Source organism: Poecile atricapillus, chromosome 1 (genome assembly GCF_030490865.1).
Source record: "Poecile atricapillus isolate bPoeAtr1 chromosome 1, bPoeAtr1.hap1, whole genome shotgun sequence".
Classification (NCBI taxonomy): domain Eukaryota; kingdom Metazoa; phylum Chordata; class Aves; order Passeriformes; family Paridae; genus Poecile; species Poecile atricapillus.
This window is the reverse complement of record NC_081249.1, coordinates 168,857,165-168,880,195: the sequence shown is the minus strand read 5'-3', so window position 1 is coordinate 168,880,195 and position 23,031 is coordinate 168,857,165. Positions and strand designations below refer to the sequence as shown.

Here is a 23,031-nt window from a genome sequence, read left to right as displayed (position 1 = left end):
TCACAAGCTTTTCCCTAAGCTTCAGCTGGTGGCCATGATTGAAAACGGGTTCCTGCCTGTGGGCATGACCCAAAGGGTTTATGTTCTTACATGAGCAAGAGTAGCAGTGTATGGCTGATAGTATTTCACTGATTTCACTCTGTCCAGAAAGAGACCTTGGGATTCAGCCCAGGAAGCCATCATCTCTCTCTTCTCTGTGAAACATCATTTGGGTCTGGCCTGAACCCCTCCTTCCACTAGTTTAGCTAAAGGGGTCTTCCAGACAGATAATCCAGAATACATCAGGGTATAGATTGTTTAAACTGATTGCCACTCCTTGTTAGCTGACCTGTTTTAGCATACCTATAGGAATGTACAGTGAGAAATTTCCTGATACAGCCAGTTTTAAGCTGACAGAAATAGCGGCTACACTGGGGTTTGCACTGGTTAAATTGAGTCCTTTTGATTAAACTGGTGCCAAATTCTGTGTGGACAAATCCTCATATTGTAACAAACCCACACATCCTCCCTTTCCTCTGACAATCATATCAGGCTGGTGAGTCCTATGGACCCAATCTAATAGAAATGGAATTTTTACCATGCAAATCTTATTACCTAAAGTGCCAATGAAACTAATGGGATTTTGGATAGTAAAAAATACTCTGTATGTGATACATAGTTTGGAATATAAATTCATGGGGTGGGGGGAGGAATATAAGGAAAAGGAGCTGTTATTGCGTGTAGTCCTTTGTGACTTTGGAGGACCTATTCCTCCCAGCACCTCTCAGCTCCCACTTGATTTCAGTGGGACCAAAGAGATGTTTAATATCTTCCTGAAAATACTGAGCTCCTTGCAGAATTTGGTTTTGAAATTACACAACTAAGTGTCTTGTTTGCTTTAGAACTCATATAAGGAAGGGGAATAGAGATAAAAAATATCCCAAACACTCCACTCCAAGGACACACATATAGAGGAATACATATTTTTCCACAGGGAACCATTTTTACTGTGGAGATTGACTGAATGCATAAAGAACACAGGGAACATTTGGACATATTTTGACAATCCCTGGATTTAAAAAAAAAAAAAGAGTTAAAAAAAAAGCTGAATCTATTTAGATAACACTTTCATTTAAGCCCCCTCCCCAATATACAAACACATATATATATGCTAGTGTCCTCAGGCTTCCAACCTGTGTGGCAGCTCTCAGCCTGAGGACAGTGTCAACAGACAGATCTAAAGTTAATAACTGAAATGTTGCAAACACTACATCCTTTAAAACTGTTTCCTGTAGTTTCTATGTGTTGTAATAACACAGCACATCTTGAGAAGGGTTCAACACCCCTTGTCATTACTTGGGCATAATTCCTACTGATTTTTCTGGGTGCTTAGTTTATGTGTACATTCAGGCCTAAAATATTTTGAAGTAAAATCTTTTTAATAAACTACAGCGTTGTGCTATTTTGATAGTGATTACTCGGTGTCACTGAGTTTAATCCCAGTTGGCAGCTAAGCACCACACAGCCACTTGCTCACTCCTTTCCAGTGGGATGGGAGAGGGAATCAGGAGGGTAAAAGTAAGAAAAATTGTTGGCTAAGATAAGAACAGTTTAACAATTGAAATGAAATAAAAGAATAATGAAAATTTATAATCAAAAGGAAAATAACAAAAACAGAAGTAAAACTGAGGTAAAACAAGTGATGTGAATATAAACCCACTGCTTACTGTGAATAGAGTGATGAGCGTACAGACAAGCAGCAGCCCCCAGCCAGCTTTCCCCATAATTTATATACTGAACATGAGGGCATATGGTATGGAATAGCCCTTTGGCCAGTTGGGATCAGCTGTCCCGGCTGTTTCCTCTTCCAGCTTTTTGTGCATACCCATCCCACCAACTGGCGGGGCAGCTTGGGAAGAAGAAAAGTCCTTGGCTTTGGGTAAGAAATTACAAAAACATCAGTGTGTTCCATATTACTCTCATTCTAAATCCAAAACACAGCTCTGTTCTGGCTACTAGGAAGAAAACTAACTCTATCTCAACTGAAACCAAGACACTTGGTTTCCTGTCACTTTGGAAGCAAAGATGCAATAAATGATACCTTTATTTTTGTATTTATTTTAATGAAAGAGGCAGAAAAGGCACTTCAGAAAAGTGTAGGAAAGAGGAGGAGGTCAGGTATAAACAACTGCAATGTGATGTACGTTTTTGTGGCGTTGATAGTTATTATTCCCAAAGAAAATAATGCCCTTTTTTATTTGCTTTTAACATTTCGCCCTTGGCATCTGTTCCATCCATTGTGGACTAACCTACACTCTGTTCTCTGACGATGGGTTAAAGCAAGCACTTACTGAAAAGCATTCTCTACTTAATTACTTTTCCTTCTTCTGGAAGCTATTTTTTTATAGTCACATGTTAATTGTGTATTAGTAGGCCTTTCTGATTAGTTGAAAACATAATGAAACCTTTGTAAACAACAGGGAGAAAGAGGGAAAGAGGGAGGGAGGGAGCGGGAACGGGGGAGAAAGGGACCCAGAGAAAGAGAGGTGTGAAGTGGGGGCTGGATCGGTGGGGAGGAGGTCGGTCAATTTTGAAAGGCAGAAATTATGCAAGTGGAAATTTCTGGTTTTTTTGAATGACAACTTCCCTCTCCCAAATTAATCAACTTACTTAACGAGAAATGAGATGCATGGAGATGCAAATTGCTGTTGATCTCCAAAAGCAGGGTGGCAAAGGCAGCAAGTTGGAATGGTGTGGAGGGGGGCTGAGCCGCAGCTGTCCACTAACAAGTCAGTCCTATTTGTAAAGGGCACGGAGCTGAATAACGGTTTTGTTATTGGCTTTCTCTCTTTCTCAGCCGTAGGTAGAAATGCTGCATTTGTTTCCTGGTACTATTTCAGCGAGATAGATGCCCTTCTTTTTCATCTCTCCTGGCAGTTTGGCTTTCACAGTGGAGCCCTGTGTTCTCCATGCGCCCCAGCCTCTCCACGATGAGGCAAAAAATTGGGACACACGAGGAACACAGGCTCAGGTGCTGTGTATCAGACATGCAAGGTAATCCCACAAATTAAGATATCTGCACACCCCTCAGAAGGGCAGGAAAAAATTAAGAAGGAAAAAAATATAAGGAAAAGCATGTAAACAGTACTTAGGTCCAAATTCAGTGACGCTCAGAGCCCAGCCTGTGCAGATAAGACTCGGTGAATCAGCTGAATCTTCTCGGAGATGTTTTCTCTTTCCCTGGAAAGCTGCTCCTTAAACACAATTCACATTGGTTGTTTTTAAAAGGACTATCCTCTGTTTGCAGCGCTGGATTTTGAACGGGCAGAGCCTCCCCCTCTCCGGTCCTCCGCCCCCACCCCCTTCTGTTGCTGCTTTAAAGAGCTGTGCTTATAGGGATTTTGCAGCTCTCCGTGTGTTATTAGAAAACGTGTGGCTGGGACGGTTAAAATGGGAGTGCTACTGTATGCAAGAGCAATGTTCACTGTAAGCAATCCAAGGAAATCCTGCCAAGGCAGTATATGAACAGCAGCCAAACAAAACACAGGCGCCTTTCCAGTGAAAACCAGCACACTTCTGCAAATAGAGGAAAAATTGACTTTCTGATTTGGAGTGTTTCTACAACTAAGAAGAATTACTACAGTGATTGTTCTAAAAATATTTTTCAACAGCACATTCTCCAAGGGGTTGGGATGCTTAGCATTGTTTAATTATTCTCCTCTTAGGTGATCAATCTGGATTGTATGGAAATAAAATACGAAGTTTTTAGGATCTTCTTTTTAGCCAAGATCGGCGTTATTTTTCTGCAGTATTATAGTGACATAAACCATCACCTATTTAAGGAGCAAAAGTGGTATTTTTATCTTTGCACTTCAAGAAGTATGACTGGAGATTCATCTTTTGCAACTTCATAGTCACAGATTGCAATTTAACTGCTTTATCTAGAGCAACCCTCAAGATCCCTACCTCTGTAACTAATGGGTTTTATTTTTCATCTGGGTATTTTATACCTTCCTCCTTCCCTTGTCCCCCCTTGTGCCCCCTCCCCATTTAGGCTTTTAAAGCTTCTGTTCATTTTGCTTCTTTGTTCACTCAGACTGGATTTTCCTTTGCAGGAATTCTGAGTCCTGTAGGAACCCTTTAGTGTAGATGTGTCTGCAAACATTCTGGCATTCAAAAATTTCCATAATGATGGAAATTGAATGGGATTCCACAAATTTGTGTATTGTCAAGAATAAATATGTTATTAAAAATTGTTTTGCAGGTCTCAACAAAGGAATTCTTAAAATGGAGTTTAAGAATGCAGTCAGTTTATCTAAAGTAAGCTAAAGAAATAGAATAGACCTAGGGAGAACTGCTATTGTCCTTTCCTTATTTCCAAAAAACAACATAGTATCAGCAGAAGAAAAAGCACCAGAATTGTCAAGGATTAATTTTAGTTTATGTATTTCTTATATTTCAACTGTTTTTCCTTTTAACTAAAGATACAATAGATACTTTACTATCTATGTCTCCATTTATGCCTCTAAAATATTTACAGCTGAGTTCTTTAGGCTTGTAGCTGCTGTGAAATCAGTTATCTTCTTTTAACTACACCACCACAACCAGATTTATCCCTACATTGAAGAGAGTGTCTTGAGACTAGCAAATCCCAATGTGGAAGAAGACTTGCTTCCAGAGCCCACTGAAGCCAGTGGAAAGATTCATATTGACTTTGGTGGGCTTTGCATTGGGATATTAAACATTCATTTCATCTTTTTTTTTTTTTTTTTTTAATTTAACTACTTATTCTCAGAGTGACAGACCTCACTTTAAGCAAATCTTGAAGTTTCCTTAATTTACTAAATTAACTTGGGCTTTGTTTACCATTCAGACAAAACTTCCAGTGAGGTGAAACTTGCATATACTTCTCCCATGGTAAGATCACGTGTTTGAAGGTCTAGTTTAATTAGCTAAGGAAGGATGGACCTCTGCCCTGTCCAGAGCCCCCCTTCTCCTTTGTGCATAATGCTGTACTCATAGCCAGTCTAACAGAGACTAAATAATATATTTATACATACATAAATACACATATATGCATACATATACATGCACACATACATTTATATATGTGTATGAATATAAAAATAAAAGAAAGCTTGAAAATGTAGGATTTTCGGTCTTGACTGTAAAGGATATCATCCTCTGCGTTCAAATTAGGACAGGGAAGTTGTGGCATATGTCATGTCAAGGCACAGAGTGCAGTTCTGTATCTTTAAATGTTGATGCATAGCAGTGAAACCAGGTGAGATCTGGCCCCAGGTGCTGGCTGCTGCATGCATTGTTGAACAATTTTTAAAGGATGCAGATTGGGTGGTTGGAGAATGAAAAAAGATGTCTTTTTCTAAATATACTTTTTTTTTAATATGTTTTAGATTTAATGAAATGACTAAAAAAATTATCAACTTAAGCTTCATACATTCCTCTAATAGCTCTATGTAATCTAGGCCTGACCTGGCTCTCCCTGTGAGCAGTACTGGTTGTCAGGCAGCCCCATTTATGCCAAACAGAGGGAAGATTTTGTTGAGACCATGCAACTCATTTCACTGACGGTTGTACATACATGCTGAATTAAGGATCCTTCACAGAACTGTTTAGAAGGGAAAGCTTGTATGCTGAAGAGGTGCAGCAAGGACTGCTTCTGCTTTTCCTGTCTGCACATCGAGAGCCTACATGGCTTGAAAAACTGCTCCAAAGCAAAATCTTTTCCTTCATTCCTTTCAATGTAAATCCGGTTTTAAATGATTTTGCATTCAAGGTTCAAATTCTGTGGTCACCAGAGAAGGGGCATCAAGGTAAATTTGCAGATAATTTGGGTAGTGGCCCATATTGAAGGTGCGTGGCTTTTAAAACCTAATTAGAGGTGTAGTTTGTTGCAGGCAAAAATTATTGATACACAAGGAAGGTTTTATTCAGAGACATCTGTAGGTTGGCAGCTGTGCCAGCCATGTCTGTTCTAAGTAACGGAAGCCACACGGCCGGGAATAGCAACGTTTTAGTGACAAGTGTTGAGAATATTGGTTGAATTGCACTATGAAAATATTTTCATTATTTTTATTATTACTGTTCTGCAAGCGGATTTGAGATACGTGCCTGCCTATGTCTGCATGCTCGAGCAGATGAGGTAGGGAGGGAGGGCTGTTCTTTTTCTTTTTTTTTTTTTCAATCACACCTCCTTAGCATTTTGTACATATCAGCATTCTAGCCGAGCGATTTGCTAATTGCACTGGAAGACCCACTTTAAATTCAGGAATACTGAAACTTTGAAACTGTAACATTTTGACTGGCGAGAATGACCAGTCTTCTTTTCTCTTTCACAGTGAGCTAGTTGAAGGAAGCTGGCATTGTCGCAGAGTGAAAGCTCTGCAGAAGTGCCGCAGGTTTTTCATATGGAAATGTGAAATAATGGGGTGATTAAATAGAGCTGTATATTAAAGTACATCTGACATTAGAATTAGCATAATGTGCTCTAGCCCTAGGCTGAGTACTTTATTTGCCATCTGCGTCGGACCAAAATCCCCTGGGGAAGCGCTAAAATATTCTGAATAAACTCAGCCCGAGTTCTTATTGAGAGTAAAATACCATTTGTGGCACGTCGTATTGATTCGTCTTAATTGCGGTGCAGAAAAGAACATTCAGTTGCTGATGACTTTTGTACTCTGTGACAAGTCGGCTGGAGTTATTCTAACACTGCAGTTGGTTAACCTGAACAGACTGTCGTGCTCAGAGAAGGAGAAAACCTTATCTTCAGTACCATGAACTATGTATCATCTCCTGGCTTTACTCCTTTCTATCTTGATGGAGGGTCCTTTTTTTTTTTTTTAATTTATATTTTATTTATTTTTATTTTATTATTATTCCCTGAAAACAGCAGTCAATGAACTGGAGGGAAAATGGGGCTTCATTGAATCAGTCCAAGAAAATTCACATTCTTACCTAGTTATTCTCTACAGTTTCCCTCCCTACACTTCCACCCCCATATCGCTTTAAAAAAAATCCAGGAACATCTGACCAGCTTTCATCTAAGGGAGTGAAAATCAGTGGAACTTGTCCTTGAGGATCCATCTCCGGAACCATTAGTTCAAGAGATTTATTATGTATATTCTGTAAAAAGCTGTGGCTTCTCCTGTGCATAAGCCCAGTCTTAGTTGGCTGTAATGGTTTGATTTTTGTCAACTCTCCGCTCAAATAGGTTGCTGAATACCTTTGAAAAAGTGCTTATAACATGCATAAAAGATAAATATTTCATCTGAAGGAAAATACTTTGATGCTCCATGCAATTCTGTAACATTCATAAGGTCCAGTTTTTACCCTATAATTGCCTATCATTATACACAATTTACATATTCAAACATTCTCTACAAACCTTAGTCTAGCATGTTTTTATTACAAATTCAGATCAAGGGAATAACCTTTAACTTCAGAGACAAATGAGACAAATTTACAAGTGCATGTCTGCTGTTTTCTTGTGTTTTATAAATCCCTGCAGACCTGAACACTTTTGCTATAACGCCACTCAGAACAATATACATATATTACTACTTGTTTGTAGTGCTTCAGTAATGAGTCCCCTTTGTATTAGATAACCTATATAATTCAGCATCTAGGCCCTCCATAACGTCAATTATCTCCTCATAGCTAAATGTACATTCCATTAAAACAAGATTTACAGCCTTTACAATACTTCTTAGGCTTGAATGTGGAGATTTTGTGGATTTAAAGAAGCAGAGATGGGAGTCAGCATTTGTTAAAGAAGCAATGAATTAAAACAAAAATGCTATTTCATTTACTAACTATGAATAGGCACCTAATACCCTTAAGAAATAGTTGTAGTAAAACATAAGTACTCCTGGGAAGAAAAAAAAAAAAAAAGGAAAATTTGTTTCCACTCTTTGGCTTTTTTTATTGTTCCCTAATTTACTCTTTGTTTTTCCATTATATGACATGGACAATTTCCTTCATGTACCCTTCGTTTAGTTCCTATTCAGATTACTGAGAATTCTTGACTGTAAGATGAGAAAATGGCACCTTAGAAAAGTCTGTGGGGAAAAAAAAAATCCCAGCACTTGCCAGTTTTCAAACAAAACTGCTTACAGGAAACCGATTTAAAGGGAAGCTGCTGGCATATTTCATATGTTGTAGAAAAGACTGACATTATTTCAAATGCATTTGAATACCTTATGCAAAGAAAAGGCCTAAAAGTGTCCTTGAGCAGTACAAGGGTTTTTCATGAGTGCTGTAAATGGGATCCTATGTATTAAACCACCAGCCACGGGTAGTCCTATGGTCTTTTAATCTCACAAGTGTGTACGGTGCCCCTCTGTATCACCTTCCCCATTTCAGCTCATAGTTTTCACTATTTTATGCAGCAGGTTTGTAAAACATCCGTTCAGTCTGCTAGTTGATGTGTTAGGTTCAAAGAAACTATCTAAAAGACACAAAGCTGTTTAGATGCTAAAGGTGGAGTTAGTTGAAACTGTTGTATCACAAAGGGCTAATTTAAAAGTTAACTCATTCACTATTGATCTTTTAATATTGATTTTCCTGTTTGCTCCTTACTTTTCACACTTCTCCCTTCCTCTGCTTTATAAATTGCCTTTGCATTTTAGATTTAACACCAATTAGGAGAAGGTGTTCAGAGATGACAAACATGTTTTTTATCTTCTATTTAAATAGTGCTTCTGGGTAAAAATCAGTGTGTCACAAGTTCCAACTTCTTCCCTTTTCTGCACTTAGTAAAAGCATTTCTTATACTTCTGTAGGCTGAACATTAACTTCCAGTAAGCCAGAAGCTCTTTTAAGGAATGAGAAATTGGACATCCAGAAGGAAATTGCCCAAAATGCCTATTGACGTTTTATACCTAAAAATATAATATTACCATTTTGTAACGCACTAGAAATTAAACTGAGCTGTGCATTTGGTTCATTTATGTGAATCTGGCAGTACAGATCTGAGGTATGATTAAGTCTCACAGAAAATGGGACCATTGAGCACAAGCTGCTTCAGCCAAAGGTCGCCCGTGTCCATTAAGAAGCAGGAAGCATCTGTTTATGTTATGCATGGCTGTAGTCTGCCTGCAGCCTCCTCCTTTTTCGTAAGTATAAATGCCAGAGAGGACATATAATATGCTTCTGGGAAAAGTTCAGTGAAAAAAAATTAATTGCAACTTGGTATATTCATGTAAGTCTAGTTAAATTCCTTGTTAGTGACAACATGGTATAGTTTATCTGGAAAAATTTGAAATAGTCTGTGTTGGTGATCATCACAGCTACTTTGAATTCATAGAAGGTAATTCAAATCAGAGTTTGGTGAGGTGTATCAGCTTGATATCGCTAAGACTTTCAAGGATTCATGCTCTTTGTTCTTGAAATTCTGAAAGGTTGACTGTTGATAGCATGACAGTCTGACTTCTCAGCTCTGTGACTGGTAATTAATCCATTTGGTTTTCCCCTCGTTTAATAAAATAATTAATTTGACAAAGTAGATATTATTACAAGAGTGATAAGCAGATTATTTGCAGTTCTGCCTAACAGGAAAAAAACATTGCTGAAATGGCTTCAGAAAATAAAATAGTTTCCCAAAAGTGAGGCAGTACTTAATCCACCAAAACTGGAGTTTGACAGTTGGCTTTAGCACAGGAAGAATTAATAGTACATTGTTAACAGTAGTGTAATATTAATATTTTTTAATATTTGTATCAACCAGTACTACTGTAGGTATTTTCCAACAGGTAGAAAATGCTCTCAAGAATATTCACATCACTAATCAGAATCAGTGCAGGGAATAATGGGGTCCTGTGGGGTGTGTAGGTTCTCTTGGCATAAAGCTTCTTGCATAATCTCTGTTGAGAACTTCCATTCTCAAGGTAGAAAGAGGATGGGGAAAGCTGTAAAACGTACAGGCAGTGTGTGGGAGAAGAATATTGCATGAAGTCGTGATTTTTCTTCTGTTGAAGATGGCACTGGAGGAGATAGGCTATGAAGAGGCAAGGTAGGAAAAGAGAACAGGACCTTGTATGGGAGGAAATAGGATTCTGTAACTGAGAAGTAACACCTCATGATTACTTCGTACTTCAGACACCCTGATTTTCTGTCCACCTCTTAAAAACATTTCATTTTTGTTTCCCTGTCACATTATTTCCTTTCGCTCACCTCATCCTGAGATTTCCCATTTCCAGATGATGACAAGCTCTATGGCCCCTCATGCTTGGGCTTTTACACCTAAACCTTCATCTGCTCTTCTTGACTGAGATGCACTTCAGGTTGGCTGAGCTTTACGGGAGACAAGGGCTGTTTATCTGAGTGTAGAATTGGAGGTGCGTGGGTTGTGAGACTGCAGGCAACTTGTTAAGTCATAAAATACCAACTTTAGCTTCCAATTGACGCTAACTTTATGAACTGTTGGTGATAGTCCCTGTAACCCTCAGCAGGATGTGCTGCAAGACTCTCTTGAGCCCTTTCTTCAGATGAGGCAGTATAGGGATGGATGAACTGTGTTAGCTCTGGGGATGGATAGAGAGGAGTTGTGCCTGTTTTTCATCTTCAGTTCTTGCTGCCATCAAAACAGAATTAATAGGAAGAGAGGTGTAAAGAGATATGGGACCTTTGTGTTTGTTGTTTAAAGCTAGTGACTGGCATTGGACTGGCAGTGGTGCAGTCTAGGACCCTACTTTACATTTCTGTCTTTTTTACTGAGACTGTCAGTCCTTCTGAAATGGAGGTAGCAGCACTTCCAAACAGCTCAATGAATGCAGGGAGGAAGGGTAAAACTCTCAGTATTGTGTGTTCTCAGATTTATGTTTATTCTATATGTTTATTTCTATTATTAAACATCTATTATGTTTATTCTATTATAAACATAGGTGAATAAAAGTTCTTGCTAACTTGGAAAATTTAAAGTTGCAATATGGCTTATAAAATTCCTTTAGTATAAATGCCTATATTAGAGATATTTTTGCAGACCCAATCAAGCACCAAGCATGAACTGATAGGTTACATGGTGGATCCACACTGCAGACACCTGAAAAGCATTTGGCCCTTGTCTGGGTGATATGTCGAACCACTTATGACAATATATTTTTTTCACCGTGCAACATAAATCTTTCCTGTATTTAATGCACTTCTCTTTAATGTCAGCTGGTCTTATAAGGAGACTTGTTAAAATTGTGTTCTCAATTATGGCATTTTAATTTAATAATAATTCAATTAAAGGTGTGTTTTTTATGGAGCATCCACACTACCTTTATTGGTATTATTAGCGTAACCATCATAATAACAAGGGGTAATTATTTAAATATTCATTAAAAAATCAAGCGGTGGAGAAGAGAGAAATACTGGAGAAGAGATTGTAGGAACCTGATACATGTCTGTTCCTGAGTGCTACAATAAAAGGTGTCCTTTCTTTAAAGCTTGAAAGTTTCTACTTTTCCTGAACTTCTAAGGGTGCAATAAACCAGCATTAAAATTCGTTAACATTTTTATTGCTGCTGTTGTAACTTTGTAAAATGGAACCAGAAACATTATCTGGAAACTACTGCTAGAGGTAAAGAGTGGCAGTGGTTATATGGACCTGACTGCAGGTCCTCTCTGCAGTCCTGGCAGGGGTTATGGGGGGGTGATTAAAATGAGGGGGAGTTCATTCCCTGTTACAGCTAATGGAATTATTCAGGCATGCTGAGGGGAGGATTCATAAGGCACTGGATGTCACTGTAGCTCAGCAGAAAATAATGTTCTTATCTCACACTGTTCAACAGTTCTTATCTCACACTGATTATTGTTTGATGGTATCCAGAATAACTGAGGATATTTTGAGGGAAATTTTTATCTCCGGGGTAAAGGAGCTCAGCATTCAGGGTATACAGAAAGTTATGTACCAACTGGGCAAGGAAGATCTGCATATCACTAAATGATACAAGTCAGACTGCAGGGGACAAATAAGTCAGGGATTCAGGCTGACTGGTGCAGGGGGGGTGGATGTCTACAGACCCAGTCTCGTTCTGACCTGTATTTTCTCACTGTCCCCTGTAAGGGAAGAATTTGGGAGACAGGGTCTGAATTCAGCTTTGTTTAGAGCTGTTAATGAAAGAGAAAAAGGCTCATTATTGCTTTGACATTTTGAATGGAACATAATCTGTCATGCACTAATCAAGGGAACACATTTTAATATTTCTGGAAAAGACCATCTTTTGTCATAATATGCAGAAAAGGCAAGAGTGTTCAGTAAGTTTCAGTTTATAATTACCTGCTTTGGGAGAAGATACTAGAGAGATTTTTAAACTCCCAGGTAAAATACAGCAAGATCTAATGGTTGAGAGTTGAACTGAACAATTTGAATTGGAAAGAAGACATCTTTTATTCTCATACTGAAAATTGTCAACATGTCCACAGACTACTTCAATAAAAAGCAAATTCTCCCTCAACATTTCCAAATCAAATTGGGAGAAGGGGATGCTAAAAGACACTAAGTGGTTCAGCTGCAGATCTTTGGGTTAGATGATAACTGTGAGGTACAGACTAACTTATTTCCTGTGTTTGGCATGTACATCTGGATAGGACAATATATTAAGATCTTAAATTGCAGGAAGAAAGATTTAGATTAGGCAATTGGGGAATCTTAATGATGGTAAAGGAGAGAAGGAATGAGGTAGACTTTAAAAAGATTGCAGACTCTCCATTTGGTGGCCTTTGAAGCAGGATATTGGAGCAGCTGGCATTGATATGAATAGATTCATAGATATGGACATGTAGTGACAGGACAAAGAGGGAGCTAAAAAAGAGAAGGTTTAGAACAGATATTAGGAAAAAAATTCTTTACTAAGAAGTTGGCGATTCACAGGAACAGGCTACCCAGAGAAGTTACAAATGTCCTATCCCTGGAATTGTTCAAAGCTAGGCTGGATGGAAGTTTGAGCAACCTGGTCTAGAGAAAGGTGTCCCTTCCCATGACAGGAGGGCTGAAACTGGATGAACTTTGAGGTTCCTTCCAATCCAAACCATTCTATGACTCTATTATCTTTTGGGTCAGGAATTGGATGAGGCCAAACCTTAGGGTTTATCCCAGTCCCCTCATCCTTTAGTCTGACAATCCTTCCTAGTCTTTAAATGGTATTTCTGAATATTCCTGAAATACCATATCAGTAGGTCCTAGTAGGATTCAGCTCTACAAACCTCTGTCATGTCTGAACTGGCAGTATTTGTTTGGCTTTCCTGCAACCTGGAAGCTGTAATTGATTGCTCAGGAGTTGTGACCTGGATGTCTCATCTCTGTACATACACCGTATCTACCAACTACTGTAAAAATAAAGAATTATACTTCAGCTCTCAGCCCCAAAATTCCTGCCTGGTTACAGACTGTAGGATTGAAACCATGTGCAATTCATTGAAGAGTATTAATGAAGTCTTGGCTTGTGTTTGACTCTAAGCACATGAATAATTTCATCACTATCCAACAGAGCACTTCAGCCTATGCTTAAGTTTCACTGATGTTGATTACTCACATGCTCAAAGTCAAGCACATGCTAAAGTGATAAAGACTGCATATGGCAAAGACTACAGAGCTAGTTGTCATAAAGTGGGTATTTAGACAGACTTCAGTGCAGGTGGCAAGGGATTAAGATAGCCATATATCAAAAGTAGCCTTAGAACAAAGGCTTTTATAGTGTAGGTGCATTATTAAATATAAGAATCATTCTTGAGCAATACATGATTGTTTCTGGGCATGTTTAAAATATTTAGCAAGTTTTTGAACATAAAAATGTTCGGAGTGGATCTTCAAAGACTTTTTGACATTGTTCTGTTCTTAAAAGTGAGCATCTACACTGCTCAGGGCAACTTTTAGGCAAGATAACCATGAAGTGATAATATGGTAATTAATTTTTTTTTTCTTATTTTTTTTTAACAGGGAGTCTGGGGAGAGTCTTTGAGGGTTGTGAAAAACCATACATACATATATATATATAATATATATATATAGGTATACACATATGAACATTCATGAATTAGTCAGAGATTGGTAGCCAGGTAGCCTACAGTCAATTTTGCTGTTGTGTTGAGGTCTTCTGAAGAGAAGTGCTAAGGAACATAAAAGCTAAACAAAACAAACAAGGGAGAGAAGACCTATGACTGCTAGCTTATAAATCTTAGATCACTAGTAGCACTAATTTTGTCTTTCTGAAAGAAAACTAAAAAGTGGGGACTTACTTTCCTCTCTTGAATTTCACAGAGGTGAAGTTTTGCAGAAGAAAACCATTTTTTATTGGCTGTGAAGAGACAGCTTCACTGCTTCACTGAAATTGGGGTGCAAAGCTGCTATCCACAGCAATAGCCCTACTAAATATCTTACTTCCCTGTAACATGTAATAGCAAACATCCAGCCAGCTGCCATTTTGAGGGTAATTTTTTTAATCAGCCATTTCAGTTTTAGGTTGGCCTTGATCCTCAGCCTGCTAAGGAATTTTTCTTCTTATGTATGTGCCTTTTCTGAAGTAAACATGTTGCTGTTGTTGTCGCCTAATACACAGCTGCTTTCTTCCTCCTGTCAGTTCTTGAGCTAAGCGAAGAGAATGCATGCACATACACAGACACTCAGTCACTTTATTTTTTTAAAGAAAAACAACCCACAACAAAAAAGATTGCATGCTGTGACTTTAAAAATGAAAGAATTGAACAGCTGTGGGTAATAAATCGATTAATTAGAGTGGATAAAGTGAAGGTGAAGGGTGCAGAGCACTCTTTAATTTGAAGATATATGACCTTGTAAGATGCTGCACTTCATTTGCTATTAGATCACACTTCGTAAGGGGCTTTATTAAAATCTATTCTAGGGTGAGCTGAGGTAAAACATATTGTTTAAAAAAGCTTTTGACAGAGTATGTTATATACTTTAGTCTGCTTCAGTGATTTCTGTCACTTTTTATACTACACATGTTGCTGTGCAAGAAAAGTTAAAGGTCTAGACATTTTCATCATATTTCTGTAAGAAGCAGAAATTTAAATATTTCAAGTAATAATGGGAGCATTTACTGTTGCTTTGGCTTCAAAGCTGACATAAAACTTCCTAACTGCCTCAGTGCTCAGTAGATTTTTAAGGGATAATGTATCATTATCCCTTTCCTTAGTTCCTTTAGTTCCTTTAGTTTCCTTAGTTCCTTTCCATGTTTGTATGTGACTTTTATTAATGTCAATAGCAGTTACAGACACTTTTTTCCAAGCCAAGGGTAGTTCCCAAACTTGGTTTTTTTTCCCAGTAGCAATTGTTAGAAGTTAATCAGAGCAACTGTGTCTGGGCCATACAGACATAGGGTGCGGGGCCAGGGCATGGGGGCCACGTCAGCCAGGCAGGAATGCCCACTGTATTGTGTACTTTTTTTATTGGCTGTGAAGAGACAGCTTCACTGAAATTGGGGTACAAAGCTGCTATCCACAGCAATAGCCCTACTAAATCAATAAGTGCATGAAGAGTTGAACCACGCTTATCATCTACCTTTGTAAATAAGTCTCGATCTGATACATACTTTTTCCTCTATGCTGTTATGGATGTATATAGGTTGATAAGATTAAATAAACTGATAGGCTGATAGGTAGGCAGATAAACTTCTAGCCTCCTTGTCTAAGATCTTGTAGGTTTTGTTAGCAGCAGTCATCCCTGCAACAGCCAGAAGAGGGGAATTCAATCAGCTTATTTTGATGTGCCCAAGTTTAATTTTTTTATTGTATTTTTTTTTTTCATTTGGCCTGCTATGAGTCATTCCTCTTTACAAGGTAGTTTCGATAATAAGCTTCTGTTCACTTTATAAACTCTTTCATTTTCAAATTCATGCAACAGGCTTTTGGGAATGGCAGCCCCCTGTCTAGAAAGGGTCTGTTAGTTCAGCTTTGGATTTAAGCTCCTGTGGAAGGGCTGAATCAGACATTGCTTGGGTCCTTGTTGCATCATGGGTCAGGCAGGATGCTTGGTTTAACTACTGAACTTTCAGGAAGTTCAGTGCCTGCTGTCATAAACAAGCAAGCAAGGAATTAATTTTAGATTTTCCAAAATGGGCAGATTTTTTTCAGGAAACCTCCCACTCATTTAAAAACAAACAACAAAACAAATCCTGGATCACAATTTTCAAGTTGACACATAATTATGAATTTATCAGTCTTGCAGAGGCATTGAGAAAAGGAGGGGGGGCAAGGAGGGAAGTGCTTTTTGCAGATACCACATAGTTTATATTATGCCCAGGACAGGAATTTTGTAGCTAGCAAAATTATGACTGTGATGCAGGCTTGTCCACACCTGTCTTTTATGTAAAGCTGAATCAAGGTTAAAGGAATGCTTTCCACCTTTATGCAGTTGTTCCAAGAAGCTAGAAAAGCAAACAGAACAATGTTTTTGGCTCTGGTGAGCATTTCAGCATTGGAGGGCAGGCTCAGGCTCAGAAATTCTTGGGACCCAGTTCAAGCATGGCCCGACATTTGTTACTGTTAATTGCAACTGTGCTGTCGGCTTTGATTACCGGATGTTTCATTTGAGTGGCTTCTTGGTGTTTTGGCAAAAAGAACGTCGAAGTGGTTTATGCAAGGGTATGTTTTCCAAGCTCCTGTTGACTTGAATAGGACTTTTGTGGCTAAATATCTACATAGTATTTTAAAAATGGAAGTGCTGGCATGACTTAAGCATGTATAAATTAAATTCAGCAAGATCTCACGGGACTGCTGCATGAAGTATATAAAACGAGAGAGTGAAAATGACACTGAAGGTCCTTACAGGTGCCTTGTAAAACCTACCACACTGCAATTTTTTTTTGTTTTTTTTTTTTTTCCTGTGGTCATAAATCCCTTGAAACAAATTCCTTTTTGTGGAATAAACACATGAAAGGATTTGGATCCTTACACGTCATAAAAGAAGGTTTTATTTGCAAATTAGAGGATGTAAACGTATATAGCACAAATGCGTATGTGTGATATTTGTCATACTTGTTAAGTGAATAAGTGCAGTGAGTAAATGTGCTGTTCAACAATTTATATCAGTCAATACGTTGCAATTAAATCCTTCTTTCAGAAATGCCAAGGAGGAAATGTGTTAGCAAAATAAAGAGAATGCCAACTGTATTTAAATGTTCTCCGCTGTATTATTTTTTAATTGTTCTTTCTGCTTTTTCTTTTATAGGTAAAGATGAGCCTTCAAGCTATATTTGCACAACATGCAAGCAGCCTTTTAATAGCGCTTGGTTCTTGCTTCAGCATGCCCAGAACACACATGGATTCCGCATCTACCTGGAAACAAGCCCTTCAAACAGTTCCCTTACTCCACGCATCACCATCCCTCCTCCTCTGGGACCGGAGACTGTTGCACAGTCCCCGCTGATGAATTTTCTTGGAGACAACAACCCTTTCAACCTTTTGCGCATGACAGGACCCATCTTGCGTGAACACCCTGGCTTTGGTGAGGGTCGGCTCCCAAACACACCTCCGCTGTTCAGCCCACCGCCTCGTCATCATCTGGATCCACATCGCCTTAGTGCCGAAGAAATGGGGTTAGTTGCCCAGCATCCCAGTGCCTTTGACAGAGTTATGCGTTTAAACCCCATGGCAATTGAGTCCCCAGCGATGGATTTCTCCAGAAGGCTTCGAGAGCTGGCAGGAAATAGTTCCACCCCTCCGCCAGTCTCACCCAGTCGCACCAACCCTATGCATCGTCTGTTGAATCCTTTCCAGCCGAGTCCTAAATCACCTTTTTTGAGCACCCCGCCACTGCCCCCCATGCCCCCCAGCAGCACTACGCCTCCCCAGCCTCAGGCCAAGAGCAAGTCCTGTGAATTCTGTGGGAAAACATTCAAGTTCCAGAGTAACCTTATCGTGCACCGGCGCAGTCACACAGGAGAAAAGCCCTACAAGTGTCAGCTCTGTGACCATGCTTGCTCCCAGGCCAGCAAGCTAAAACGCCACATGAAAACGCATATGCATAAAGCTGGCTCCATGACAGGCAGGTCAGATGATGGACTGTCCACCACTAGTTCCCCTGAGCCAGGCACAAGTGAGCTCACTGGAGAGGGACTGAAATCCAGTGAGGCAGATTTCAGGAACGAGAGCGATCCTTCCCTGGGCCATGACAATGAAGAAGAGGAAGAGGAGGAGGAGGAGGAAGAAGAGCTTGAAAATGAGAGCCGGCCAGAGTCGAGCTTTAGTATGGACTCAGAGCTGAGTCGTAACCGAGAAAACGGCTCCAAGTCGCTGCCAGATGAGAAATCCCTTGTTCTGGGAAAAGTCATCGAGAATGTAAGTCTAGGTGCCATTCAGCAATATAACGACATGTTAGCCGAGAAACAGAAGAGGAGTAGCTTCATGAAAAGGTCCTCTGACCAGCGAGACTTGTGTCCTCGAGACCTCTGTCAGAGAGATCCGGGTGACGAAGACTCAGTGGTAGGAGAGCTGGACCGCACTGAGGAAGGTACGGTCAATGGAAGAAACTTTGGCCCGGGTGAACCCTTCCCAAACTTGTTCCCCCGCAAGCCAACACCTATCACGAGCCCCAGTTTAAACAATTCCTCTAAAAGAATAAAGGTAGAGAAAGATTTGGACTTGCCACCAGCAACGATAATACCTTCCGAAAACGTTTACTCCCAGTGGCTGGTAGGGTATGCAGCATCGCGGCACTTCATGAAGGATCCGTTCCTCGGATTCACAGACTCCCGACAATCCCCCTTCGCAACCTCTTCCGAGCACTCGTCGGAGAACGGGAGCCTGCGTTTCTCCACTCCGCCGGGGGACATGCTGGACGGGGGGCTCTCAGGGCGCAGCGGCACGGCGAGCGGAGGCAGCACCCCCCACATCAGTGGACCCGGCCCCGGGCGACCCAGTTCGAAGGAAGGACGCAGGAGCGATACATGTGAGTACTGTGGCAAGGTCTTTAAGAACTGCAGCAATTTGACGGTACACCGTCGGAGCCACACTGGAGAGCGGCCTTACAAATGCGAGCTCTGCAACTATGCATGTGCCCAGAGCAGTAAGCTGACGCGCCATATGAAAACGCATGGCCAGATAGGGAAGGAGGTCTACCGCTGCGACATTTGCCAGATGCCCTTCAGTGTTTACAGCACCCTGGAGAAACACATGAAAAAGTGGCATGGAGAACATTTGCTGACAAATGACGTCAAAATTGAGCAGGCAGAAAGAAGCTAAGGCCCCCCCCCTCCCCTCCCCCCCACCCCCACCTCCGCTAGGTTAAATTTCAGGGGTCTAGGTAACATTTTATTTGTACAGTTTAACTATTGCCAACTGAGAAAAGATGACCTAACTTGCCTCCGTAAACATAACTTAGCATAACTATGGTAAGGTGCCAGACTTTGGCACTTAAATATAACCTGTGTCTACAAAGTTCTATTAAACCCGAGGGTTGATTAAGGCAGTAAAAATTGTGGAGCCTTTTAACTGTGCAATAATTTCTGTATTTATTGGGTTTTTGTAATTTTTTGGCATGTGCAGGTACTTTTTTTTATTCTTTCTGTTTAAATTTCTTTTAAAATTTTGTTGGGTATCCCTTTTTAATTTTACCCAGTCGTAGCCTGAGATTACTTGCATTATAGGAGAGAAACATATCTTTTAAAATTATAATTTTTGGGCCGCTGCTTTGTTGAAATTTAAGCTAAGTGTGTGTAATTTCTTGTGAAGAAGCCAGCATTTGAACTGAAATATTTTTCTTTTTTCTTTCTTTTTTTCTTTTTCCTTTTTTTCTTTTTTCCTTTTTTTCTTTTCCTTCCTTCCTTCCTTCCTTCCTTCCTTCCTTCCTTCCTTCCTTCCTTCCTTCCTTCCTTCCTTCCTTCCTTCCTTCCTTCCTTCCTTCCTTCCTTCCTTCCTTCCTTCCTTCCTTCCTTCCTTCCTTCCTTCCTTCCTTCCTCCCTTCCTCCCTTCCTCCCTTCCTCCCTTCCTCCCTTCCTCCCTTCCTCCCTTCCTCCCTTCCTCCCTTCCTCCCTTCCTCCCTTCCTCCCTTCCTCCCTTCCTCCCTTCCTCTTTTCTTTCCTCTTCTTGAATAACATTGAAGATTAGGGAAAACAAAATTGTACAGCGGATAACAATCTTTAAAATTAGCACTTTCTTTTGAAATTGGATCAAATACGTAGCACTGACAATGTTGCTGAAGATAGAGGCCTTTTCTAGATGGATTTCAGCACTAAAGTAATGGCAACAAAAAAGACATAGATGCAGAAGGCTGCTACACTCGAAACCCAGAAACATTCTTGATCGTGCATTACTATCAGATAGTTTTGACTTGTTAAAAGCTATGGCAAGATAATGATGCCAGTATATGACTTTCTGGAGTGTTTTTCCCTCCCTCTTCCCCTACTCTGACTCTTCCCAGAGACAATAAATGTACATCTTGAGCATTTTAATACTATTTTCAAACCTCAGAGAAGCCAAATGCCATATTTTTTTTTTTTTTCCTTTTAAAATCACAAAACCGTAAGTTTGAATTTAGGACATCGACTTTAGTCCATATTTGGAGTAGTTGATTACCAAAAGATAGGAAAGTGTGAATTTCTAAATGAAAAGCCTCAACTCATAGGCATTTGGTTTATGGATAGAAATATTAGAACTATCTTAGATGCTGTACACTGATGTTTTTAAAGAGAAAGGAAAAAAAAAAATCTGGTTGATTTACCTATCTTGGCAAGATTCTGCTCCTACTAAAGTTGGTAAGATTTTTTCCATCTTAATTAGGAACAGAATGGAATTGTGTTCAGATAAAAGCATTATGACAGAGAAAAAAATAAAGCAAAGAAAAATGCACCTGCTCTACTTTCAAATTCCAAATTTTTAAAAGCCTTTTTCAACTAATGTTAGCAAACAGTAGACAATTATGGTTAGAGATTTTAATTATGTTGACCCGCACTTTAAATATTTTGTTTGTGGTTAAAAGAAAAATGGCTTCTCAACAAGAAATTACATCATATTCTATTTGGCCCAAAGGTGGGTTAAAATGTAAGGGAACAGCTGAGATTAAGTGTCAGTGTTGCTAAGCATGGCATTCACAATACTGGCACTATAAAGAAAAATAAATAAAAATAATTTATTGGACAGTTTTTCTACTGCCATTCAATTTGACGTGAGTGCCTTGAAAACTGATCTTCCTATTTGAGTCTCTTGAGACAAATGCAAAATGTTTTTGTGAAATGGAAAGACTTTTAAAAAAAAAAGTAAAACAAGAAAAGTACATTCTTTAGGAAAAAAAAGAGCCACATTTACTTAAAAAAAAAAAAATTACTGGTTGAAGATAGTGGACATGAAAATGCCATAAGACCCAATCAAATGAAGATGTATACCCAGCACAACTTCGGACATACATTAGCTGAATTATTCTCAGCCTTTTTTTTTTTTCAGGACAACGCTGCTTAGGAAATGGAATGGAAATGATTTACTGCTGAATTAAAACTCAAATGACACAAATTACAAGTTGCTATCATTGAATGAGAAAAAGCAATTCAGGAACAACGGCTAATTTTTTTTTAAAAGTTAAATTTAGTGCACTCTGTCTTAAAATACGTTTACAGTATTGAATACATACAAGGGTAAAAAAGAAATTGTGTGTATGTGTGTTTGAGCAATCTTTTTTTTTTTCAAAGTTTGCTTAATAGGTTATTAAAAAAATGCCATAATGGCCATGTGTATATTGTTTTCTTTTGGTGACGGGGTTTTAGTATATATTATATATATTAAAATTTCTTGATTACTGTAAAAGTGGACCAGTATTTGTAATAATGGAGAATGCCTGGGCATTTTACAAAACCAGAAAGAAAAAAAAAATTTTCTTTTTTCCTTGAAAATGTTGCAGTAAAATTTAAATGGTGGGTCTATAAATTTGTTCTTGTCACTGTAACTGTAAAGTCTTGAGTTTTAGTAAATTTTTTTCTGCCTTGGGTGTTGAATTTTTATTTCAAAAATGTATAGAATCTTGTATTCGGGGATTAAAAGGTGATTGCTACACCATGTAGAAAAAGTATGTAGAAAAAAGTGCTTAATATTGTTATTGCTTTGCAGAAAAAAAAAAAAAAAATCACGTTTCTGACCTGTACCTATTTTTCTCTTTTTTTCTCCCCTTTCCCCCTTCCCTTCCCCTTCTGGAATGGATATTGATATTGGTTGATTCATATGATGTAGGCACTTGCTGTATTTTTACTGAAGCTTGTAATTTTTTAACTGTACGCTTGTCCTTTTAAAGGGATTTAATGTACCTTTTTGTTAGTGAATTTGGAAATAAAAATAAAAACAAACAAACAGGCTGCCATAATATATTTTTTTAATTTGGCAGGATAAAATATTGCAAAAATAAAAAAAAATTTGTATGTGAAGTCCTTATTGTACAGGAAAAAAGGGGGTTGTTAGACGACCTTTGAGTAAAAGAAACAAAACAAAATAATTAAGTGCTTTTTTATTTTATTTTTTTTCTTGTTGTTGTTCACAAATAATTTTAGTTGTATATATATTTTTTTTGTCAGAAATGGCCTACAAAAAAGTGCTGTTCCCACAGGGCTCTAAATAACTTCAAAGTTGCCTGGACCCCTTGCATCAAGGTTTTACCAGGTATGGTTGAACCAGGCTGGATGGATATTGCCCATTTGTGTGAAAAGAAATTCCGTTCCTGGAAAGGTGTCTAGGGTGACATCCCACAGCTTCCCTGCAGATTTGAGAGAGAGAGAGGAGATTACTTCCCCTCCTTCCAAGCAAGATGTCCAATACATCTTCCCTCTCCTGGCCAACCCCCACTCATTGCTCCTCACACCCTGCCACCGCCCTCTGGAAGAAAGTCTTTTTATAGCAAAAAGTGAGAGCTGCTGCATCCACTTTGACATAAAATGGTGAAATAGCCTGCTGTTGGTACAGCTGTAATCGGGTTGAAGTAAAATTAGTCCAGGCACAGCCCTCCTCTTCCCTGTCAGAACAGGACCGACTCAGTGTACAGGTCTTGCCAGTCCATGTTATTAGCTGCTTTGCTGCTGTTCACTTCTAATTGTACATTCCATAAATTTCTGAATGTTT

The 23,031-nt window shown here is 39.0% G+C and overlaps 1 protein-coding gene across 4 annotated transcripts in view; it reads left to right on the top strand.

Moving 5' to 3' along the window:
• Positions 1-19,610, top strand: part of BCL11B (BCL11 transcription factor B) — a 91,557-nt gene extending 71,947 nt beyond the window's left edge. For all 4 annotated transcript variants that reach the window (XM_058829695.1, XM_058829693.1, XM_058829694.1 and 1 more), the window contains one exon: positions 17,168-19,610. In XM_058829695.1, the coding sequence (XP_058685678.1) occupies positions 17,168-19,179 (2,012 nt within the window). In that variant the 3' untranslated portion in view covers positions 19,180-19,610. The remainder of the gene's footprint in view (positions 1-17,167) is intronic.
• Positions 19,611-23,031: the final 3,421 nt, after the last annotated feature.